The sequence below is a fragment of the Anoplopoma fimbria genome, unplaced genomic scaffold (assembly GCF_027596085.1).
Source record: "Anoplopoma fimbria isolate UVic2021 breed Golden Eagle Sablefish unplaced genomic scaffold, Afim_UVic_2022 Un_contig_7954_pilon_pilon, whole genome shotgun sequence".
NCBI lineage: Eukaryota > Metazoa > Chordata > Actinopteri > Perciformes > Anoplopomatidae > Anoplopoma > Anoplopoma fimbria.
Window position 1 is genome coordinate 1 of NW_026552831.1, and position 9,883 is coordinate 9,883.

The 9,883-nt window shown below is 39.5% G+C and overlaps 1 protein-coding gene across 1 annotated transcript; it reads right to left on the bottom strand.

Moving 5' to 3' along the window:
- Positions 1 to 4,662: 4,662 nt before the first annotated feature.
- On the bottom strand, positions 4,663 to 9,008 carry LOC129116210 (U3 small nucleolar ribonucleoprotein protein IMP4-like; the record flags this gene model as incomplete). Its single annotated transcript, XM_054627212.1, has 8 exons — positions 8,879 to 9,008; positions 6,793 to 6,936; positions 6,634 to 6,717; positions 6,405 to 6,512; positions 6,005 to 6,097; positions 5,040 to 5,191; positions 4,844 to 4,899; positions 4,663 to 4,736 (listed from the first exon to the last, which is right to left on the bottom strand). Coding segments are annotated over exons 1-8 (841 nt in total), but the record flags the coding sequence as incomplete, so codon positions are not given.
- Positions 9,009 to 9,883: the final 875 nt, after the last annotated feature.

Here is a 9,883-nt window from a genome sequence, read left to right on the forward strand (position 1 = left end):
AAACATTGTGGTTGGGATTACTTACGTAAAGCAACTTAAGACGTAAACATCGTAACATAAGTACGGAAAACCCATCTGGTTGAAAAGTCCTGTACAACGCCTCAATCTAGAGGACTGATTCAGTAGTTCAGTTGCAACGTACTATCCATGTTAATTATTTTCATAAAAGATAATCGGACAAACTGGGATGTACTTTTGCCACATGTCACTTTGGGTTGCTGTAGTCCGTGTTCAGGCATCTACAGGATTCAGTCTGTAGAAGTTGCTGTTCGGGCAGTAAGTTGTCTGGCCTATTATCATCATGAGCAGTCAAAGAGAGAGAGTTTCTCCTCTGCTAGTGAGTATGTGATAAGGTTGCTAGACACTTTGTTTGGCAATTAAAGGGCATCAAGTAAATGCTTCACCGATGTTCCAAGTACCAGTCAGCAAAAGATGGCTTTTCGATATTGTTCCAAGTACCAGTACTTTTTAAGAGGGGGTGTTGGTATGGATGCCAAATAAAGCCAGGAAATGTTGGGTATGCCATATGTAACAGAGGCAGTTTAGAGGCCCTTACAAATTTTAGAAAAGGTGACAGAAGTGCTTTATTGAACCAGGCTGGTTCAGGGAAGGGCTGGAAATAGTTGTCCATTTCAACAAACTCAAACCCTGCCAGAAACATCAGGAGCTTGGGAAGGTGATGGCGTACCTCGACAACGGCCAACCAACTCCAGACTTCCATCTGAAGTCCCCTTTAGCTCAACCTGGGTCCACCATTGGCATGTACAGCATGCTGAGACAGAACCAGGGAGAGGAGGGATGGATTTGCCAACCCCTGGGTCATTGGAAAAGGAAAGCCACTCCACAGCTTAACAGACGTTGGAAATCTGGTAGGGCGACCAGAGGTTTCTGATCAAGAGGCTGCATGGAGCCTTAACCCCTGCAAAGTCCCAGTTTCCAGGACCGTTACTCAGCCCAGCCTTGAGTAACAAAGAAGGCTCCTTAGCTAACTCCACAGGAGAAGGGGTTTACGGAGGGTCACCACCACCGGGCATGCGCCCTCCAAGCCATCAGAAGCCACCTACTTGGTCCAGTGCCTATGATATGGTGTCAACGTGACTTGAGTGCAAGTCCTCACCATTAAAAGGAGGGGGAACTATTGTAAACTTGGGTTGCAGTTTCCTTTGGAGACTATGACAACTTATCAAAGACTAATGGGTTACACGGTTGCCACTGTCAGTGAGCTGATCATCCTCAGCTGGACTTGATTGTTGAGAAGAAGAACTGATAAATCAGAGCCGAGCAAGTGTCTGTGTGTGTCCGGGGAGCAGAGCTTCATGCAGAATGTGGGTAATGGGCACGATGAAGCCACTGATGTTGCTTATCTTTGATGTTTCGTTTTAGGGCTGCCAGTTGCGGAGACAGTAAGTAGAGGGTGAGATTCTCCTGTGGTCGACAGGTCCTAGTAGGGGACCATGGAACGATAGGAAAGCTCCCCCGCTTACCAGCTCTGTGTTTGGGCCCCTGACACACTGTCAGCCGCTATGTTGTTTCAGCGCTTGACCGATGATTTCCCCACGGGCTCACGCTGCATACGAGCCGGGTCAGACTAGCGCCACAAGCCTAGATCCCGGGGAGGGTCTAAACCAAACTTCATTTTTAATATAGGTAAATAACAACGCTCACGTGGGTAACGACGGAGAAACCTGGAGGGGTGTGATTGGGAGGAACGGCCTGCCCGATCTGAACCCGAGTGGTGCTTTGTTGTTGGACTTCTGTGCTAGTCATGGACTGTCCATAACAAACACCATGTTTGAGCATAGTCCTGTTCATAAGTGTACTTGGTACCAGAACACCCTAGGCCAAAGGTCTATGATCGACTTTGTAGTTGTGTCATCAGACCTGCGGCCGTATGTCTTCGACACTCGGGTGAAGAGAGGAGCAGAGCTGTCTGACCTGGGGATAGCGGATCGAGGTGGAAAGAGTGTGCCGGACAGACCCGGTAAATCCTGAACCTTTGAACTGCATTAAGCTCCTCTGTGGAAATGGCAGTCCGGAATGAGTGTGCATCCGGGGTTACTGGTCCATATTGTTGGAAATCTCCTATTGTGGAAGTTAAAAAGCTGTTCATGAATCGGTGCCTGCCAGGAGTGGATCTGAGAAGGATCGTCGATCTGAAGAGATGCTAAAGTGCCTGGACAGTGTTGGGCTGTCTTGAGTTGACACGTCTTGTGGTGTGCATGTTGTTCTTAGATCTCTGATACCCGACAACACCGGGCAAAAAAAGTGGTGGCAGCGTTTTAACCATGTCCAGTCCTCATGCCTATAGGTTTATTCCAGGACAAACACATTATGCATTTTTTACTACAACATCCCCATTTGCATGTCTTAATAACATCCATAACCCTTTTATTAATTTGCTAATTGTAAATTTTGCAGTTTAAAATGGAAATGTATTTGGGAATCTCATGGGATACCCGTGGATCCTTTGGAGAATATTTTATCTTGCTGTTCATTAGTGCAATGAAGACCCAGCCTAAGTAAAAATATGAGTATTTGTATAATTTGTTACAAATGGTATGCAAGTTGTACATCGGGTTTACAAATACAAGTAACACGACTTTATTAGTACACCATGTTTTACAAGAACAAGTCATGCAACATTTTACGTGTAAATTCTCAATATACAGTATTTCCTTTGATAAAATGCTAAATTAAAGTAAAAATGTTTAAGAAGTTGTAGATTAGAGGCAACGATTTAAGGTGATGATTGTTTGTGAATTCTTATTAGACTACCAGATTTTTGCTCGATGATTTGTTAATCATGAACACAAATGTCAGTTCAGAAAGCAAATGCATGTGGTAGCTGTTTTTGCAGCATAGGGTGAAATAACAAGTTTCCTAGATATGAGAGAACAAGTGCCTGTGTCACCTAATTCCTCACTGATGATGTTACATAGGGGAAGCTTTCTGCATGATAGCAATCACTGGCCCCAGTTATTCATACACTTAAGTATAATTTGCACATATGGATAAGTATGAACATCATGGAGCCAACATAAATAATCAGATACACATTTTATTAAAAAATAGTATAACAGTTTTAATACACTCAGAACAGTATGCATTAGGTTTTTGGTCTATGGGTTTATCAAAAAAAGCTAAATTTAGTTGTAAACTACACTCACTCATGATGGATATGATGCAGTTTGACTATTGTTAACCCCGGACTTGAACCTATTATAGATCTGCCATATTTGGTAGGCAACTAACAAAAACTTTTAAGGGTTTATAAAAAATTAAAATAAAAAGTCCAAAAAAGCATTTTTGCCAACAGCTTTTGTCCTGCTTTATTAGTTCCTATTGCACACTGAGGAACCTCCTCTTCTTGGCTGTGTGTGTGTAAGCATGGTGACGCCACTCCACATCGCGGTGCTCTCGTTCTCCAGGGTTCCCAGTTTGATCATGTACACTGAGCAAAAGGACAGATAACAATGTTTTACACATCCAAGAAGGAAAAGTGGTACAGAACAGAGGAATTTGACTGGAAAATGACCTGAAATGACCGTTTCCTGAGAACAGGAGCCTGTAGCACAAAGCAGGGTTCAACAAACCCAGGATTTATGTTGGTTATCTGGATATTCTAACCCTAACAACTGTGATCCTGCTAAGGGTCTGCTATGACGCTGTAAATCAATCCAGGGTTCCTCAATCAGGCTGTAAGCACCTTCACATAAAGGGTTGGTGTTTGCAGCATGGCCAACCAAAACAATGGACAAGATTGCAGTCTATAACTATAATATTAGACGAATACGAAGAAGTTAAACACATAATTCAGGATTAAAGTAACAGTTTAACTGACATCTGCAGGAAGACCAGCAGGCAAGAAATCCCCAACTGTGTGCATTTGTAAATTCACAGACTTATAATACCACTGCTTCATCTCGGGTGTGATAGATCTGACTTTAATTACATGTGTGTACTGCTTTAAATGAGTTGCTAAAATGTATTCTTATGGCCTATGACAATATTTAAGCCTTATTCTTATAGCTGCAACCCCATGTGTGAAACACACTTTATTAGAAATTAAAAAATGTATATAAAACCATAATTCGTAGCAGTAAGGTTTCCCTCCATATCTTATAAATCACCCACAGCAAACATAAAAAGTAACTGAAGCAAAGTAATGCAAGGCAATGCATCCAGACTGTGAAAGTAAGACACGACTCCAACATGTTACACAGTAACACACGGCTCAAGAAGCTGAGACATATAGCGAATATATGATGTGAATATATACTGTTGTTTTTTTGCTCCTAAGTCTGTTTCACACTGCTAGGGTCAGTATTGTCAGATCACTACATGAAACAGTGACATTATATGAATGTTGATTTATGAATTGTCTGTGTTTGATTAGGATTTTAACTTCTTAGTATTTGTGAAATATTATCCAAATATCCACTGAGCATTAATTGGTCAGTATGCAGTGCTTCTATACCAGTTGATATCTTATCTCAAATCAGAATCTGCTCTGGAGCAGCTGTGGTATTAACATGTTGCATCTTCATAAGTTACATCACTGTTCCCCCTCTGCATCCAGTCTTAGCGCTAAGTTAGGCTAACGGCTCCTGGACTGGATGAACCTGGAATGTGAAAAATCTCTTCTTATCTATCCGTACTTACATTTCATCTCAAACCTGGGTCCAACTTCTGTCAGCTCGATGTTCCTGTGGTCTGTTTTCTTGTAGGTGTGATGCCTGTAATACAAAAAAGAAAAGAAAAAGGTGTTACTCTTAAAGACTTTGCTGTGTTTGAGGTGAACAGCATTAACACATTTCCACCGAGTCAGTCCTTTCACACTGACCTGAATGAGATGAAGTCCTCCTGGTTGGCAAATGTGATGACACGCCCTACTGTCCTCTTTCGGCACAGGAAAAAGATACTTGAGGATGTTTGAAACCTGCGTGAGCAGAGTTATCAATTAGTTGTACCCAAAAATTAAAGGTGACAGAGAATATCAATATCATTTGTACAACGCATGGTCCATCACACACACTCACCCTAGTGCCGTCGAGAGGAGAAGTTGTTAAAGATGAGTGGGGGTAGGCCTCCGACATGGTGCCTATGTCTGGAACGTCGTGCCTCATCACCACGTTGTACAGTGTGAAGTAAGCTGTGGGTCCAAACGGCAAGTGGCACACCACCAGGCCATCTGAAAACATACAGGACCAAAAAACAATCAGATACTCACTCCGGTTTACTTTATACTCTGATTTCAGGCTGCACTTTGTTTAAAATCACCAGAAATCTTGTTGTCATTCTCCTACTCTTATAAATGTTCTACTTTTAGCCATGTGACATGATTATAAGAAAAGGGGATTGTTTGATTGATTGATTGATTGATTGATTGATAATGATAACACTGATCAAAATGTTAGCATGTTGTGTCTTTTCTCTAAATTTAGCGTCGGTGTGATAACGCGCTACAACTGATGTTGATGGGAATTTAATTACAATTCTTGCCGGTGAACATGAATCTTCTAAAATTATTTCATGGCAGCGCTTTTTTTTTTTTTATTTAATAAATGTATTTTTGTTTTTGTTTGTAAATAAAAACTTTGAATGTACCCAGTCTAGTCTTTGAGATGCCACAGTCAATTGAACTCTGAAGAATTATTACTTATTTTTCTTTAAGTAAATGGAGCTCTTTTATTAGCATTCACAATTAGTTGAATTGATTTGCAGCTGTAAGGGCTCCTCCTTTCACTAGTGCAATGTGACTTTTTAGTATACCTCATTTTTATTTTTTCCAATTTGAACACACTACATATCCGAAACCTGCTTAGAATGAGTGTGTAGTATAGAACTGGGAGAGAACTTTAGCTTTGTTAGTGGCTGCTTCATGCAGATCACAGGATGTATAATCCAGATAAATAGACTACCTGCTCAGAGCTACAGGGAGAAATCAAATGTCATAAATATGTAAACTTGAATTAACAAAAGACTGTGGTTAAGACAGGCGTACCTGGCTGTCCTCTGGTCTCATGCACGATGACGAGGTCTGTTACGTTGTTGGCTTTGCAGGCTCTCACCAGCGAGTTGATCTTGGTTTCCTCTTCTGTTCATGCGCTGGGCTCCAGAAACATCAGCTTTACCTCTGTAACGATTTTACACACATCACATGTTAGCATACAATATATTTATTAATGCAATTAATTGGTCCTGTACTAATTAACATAGTTCATTTTCTACAATTAGTTAAAACTTTTTTTTTTTTTTTTTTTACAAAAAACATATTTAATAAATGCTTATGTTTTTTAATTATTTTTTAAATTACAAACCCATAAAATAATGTGTAATCGTATATTCTTTAGGTCTATCTGTAGTGCTAACTGAGCAATTTATTCCAGAGAAGCTGGTCTGACCTTGAAAACATTTGAGTCTGGAGCTGGGGTCTCTGGATGTGGTGACCATGACTTTAGGATCTTCAACTCCGGCCCATTTATACTCATCATCCATGTGGGAGCTGACACCTGCAAGACAAGAACCCAATAAATCAATATGAATGAACACACTGTTACCAAAAACAAAATGGGATGATACATTGATGAAATCAGAGCATGCTGCTCATAATGAGAAATAACAACACCTCGCCTTCGGCCCCTTCATCGATCATACTCAGTAGCTTCTGCAGCTGCAGGGCATCTTTACGGACCTCAGTTGGAAGGAGACGATTTTCTGCAGAGGAAGAAAAAAACAAAATCAGCTTGCATTAACACCATGATGATTTACGCTGCTGACCACTTGTAGTACCAAAATGCAGCAGGATGAAACATGATTTTTCGTCCCACCTTCTCGCGCCCTTCAGCTTCTGTTTCTTCTCCTCGATTGTTCGGAGCCTGTCCTCCTGTGCCTTCCTGTACAGGTACTCTCGTCTCAGTCTCACCTCCGACGAAGCTGAGAGAACAACATGACATCGAATCAATCAGAGCAAAGAGAAACAGGCTCTAAAAACACTAATGTCATTCAGATAGGGAAAAGTAAACTTGGTTCAGAAACTATGTACTTCATGTAATATATGATATTTTGATATTGGAGTGAATTTCAGGATTTTTATAATTAACATTACATGTTGGCTGTGCTAAAGAGCTGAAATAAATTAAAAAAATTACTTTCACCATGACACCGTGGTTAAATGCTATAAACACCGTTTGTAAAACACGTCATAAGCCATAATTTCCTTATAAATAAGCGACCAAGTGCTGCTTGGTCAATAGGATTAAGTTAATGCCGAATGCAAGTGTAACTATTGATGATCAAAGAACAATCTTAATTAGACATGTATGACGAAAAGTGCTTGTTTTATAAAAATTAACTCATTTACAACCGGGTTTTTAATGTCTTCTTTGTCCCAAAGCAGTTATTTCCATACGGAGAGAAATATAGCTAGCTGAGTGACTTCACTATGTAATTTATAACCACACGAAACTAAACACAGAATCAACGTGTCGATCCTTAAACAGCCTTTATCAAGTTGTGGACCGGGTCTGTGATGTTTACATTCAATGGCGACATCACACACATGTTACTTTTCCGTAACGTTACATCAATAGTTAGCTAGGCTGCTAGAGGAACATTTCATACAAACTCCTCATGCTATTAAATCATCTTTTTAAGTCCTTTTTTTCAACTTACCATGGTGTTTCTTTAGTCAGTGCCTAGCTAGCAGACGAGCACTCACATGTAGGTAGGAGGACGTACGTACAAGAGAGTCCTTCATTGGCTGACAGGAGGAGCCAACCAAATCGCTCGATGCTGACTTCTTCTTCTTCTACTACTTTTAATAGCGGTTGGCAACCAGCATTACCGCCACCCATTATTCTGGAGCATGGACTAAGGATACGCTTTACTTAATGAAAACGTAATAATTAAACAAAAATAAAGAAACGAATGAAACAAAAACACAAAAAATATACTAGTAATATTAGTCTTTAAAATGTTCCACCATTTGTTACTAATATTTCCCTCTCCAATCTCCCTTAAGTCCATTATTTAAAAAAAACATTCTCACTGAATGGTCCTTCTGACAGAACATGGTCCACAGTTTCTTCTTCACAAAATTCACACTTTCTATTATTATGATTGCGAATAAAATAACACGAAACAAATCCTTTGTGAGAAAAACAACTGTTTTATATATAAAATATATTAATATATTTAAGATTAATTATGATTAAACTCTTTCCTGGGCACAAATCATCAAACTAGTGTCTTGCTTGATGTTGCATTATTTATTTATTCTTTCATTTAATATGTCCTATTCATTTATTTTTTTACTGGTGCTTCTTGTTATTGTACCATCCCTTTTGCTGCTACATAAAACTGCAAATGTCCCCACTGTGGGACAAAGACAGGACTATCTTCCCTTCCTATTCACTCCATATCCAACTTGAACATAACTATATATATATATATATATATATATATATATATATATATATGGTATATATATAAATATATATTCACCTAGAACTTAAATTATATGGTAAGTGTAAAACGTTCACCTAGAACTTAAATTCAGATGTTCTCTTACAGAGTGAAAAAGCTTCATGCAGTTAACTGTACCTGCTTTATTTAGTCAAGTACCAATAGCTGAAATAGATTTTACAGGCGGTTTAACTTCCTGAAATTGATGACAAAATGTACTGATATTGTAATAAATCTATTAGGACTATCAGGAGAGGTACTACCGAAGCATTCACGTCATTTTAAATTCTCTTCTTTTGAATTGGAAGTAGGTCATACAGTTTATCAGCTCTTTTATTTACCACTAGATGTGTTTGGAGCAGGCAAGAGCTCCATCAACTGCTACAGCGGCTCCACCTTCAGCCAGAGTGACCACTTAGTGGGATGGAGGGAAATCTGAAGGTGACCCAGTCGGTCTCAGTCTCCTTCACTGTGGCGGTGCTGCTGCCCAGTGATGGAGAGGGAGTGTACTGATGTGGTGTGCTGAGCAGAAATGACACCATCATCCACTGGCTGACTTTAACAGCTGTAAGTAGAGCTAGTAGAGCTTTCTGTATATCTATCCATCTTGGCAAGGTACCTTTATTTAAAGCTTCTTTAATATAATATTTTTTATATTAACATTTGATCAAATGACCAGTGTGAAAGATGATGGTCGTAGCCATTGACCACAAAAATGATCAACAACTCTGCATTCAGATCCAAGTAGTCATTGTATTAGTTTTCTGGCCCTAAACTACACTATCATCAACCCTATTTACAGCTACAAAGTGCTGATAACCATCGTGCACTACCTGCTCAGCTGCAAACAGCAGACACACACAGTCAGAGACTATAGCTGGAGAACATAGCATTTAGAAGCTAAAGAGACAGGTGGTGGACTGACTGGTGGAGACCAAAAACAGAGCAAAAAGAGAAGTGAATACAGGACTTGGATCTGTGTGTTGGTCAGAAATACAATTCCTAATGAATACTAATGCAGCTCTGTGTTTGCTAGATGAGTAGAAAGGTGTGTTCGTTACCACGACCACCAGGACATCAAAGGTGAATCACATTAGAGCGATTCATCAAATCAGGAGTAATGTACAAAAAATTATAATGGGTACGTATATGAAATATGCTGGTTAGAGCGTTTAACATGTAATGACTTATGCAATGAACTGTATAATGCATTTCGACCAATGTGACTTAAGCGATTGATAATGTGGGAAAAAGCTGACAATTGCGAACAACAGGTGCATGAATGGGCCAAAGCACTTGAAATGAGATATTGTTTTTATGATACAAAAAATGAGTGGATGATGTGGAGGTTGAACAAGAAGTTTTGAGAATATCAATAAAATAAAATAAACGAAATTAGCTTACAATGAGGTAGATA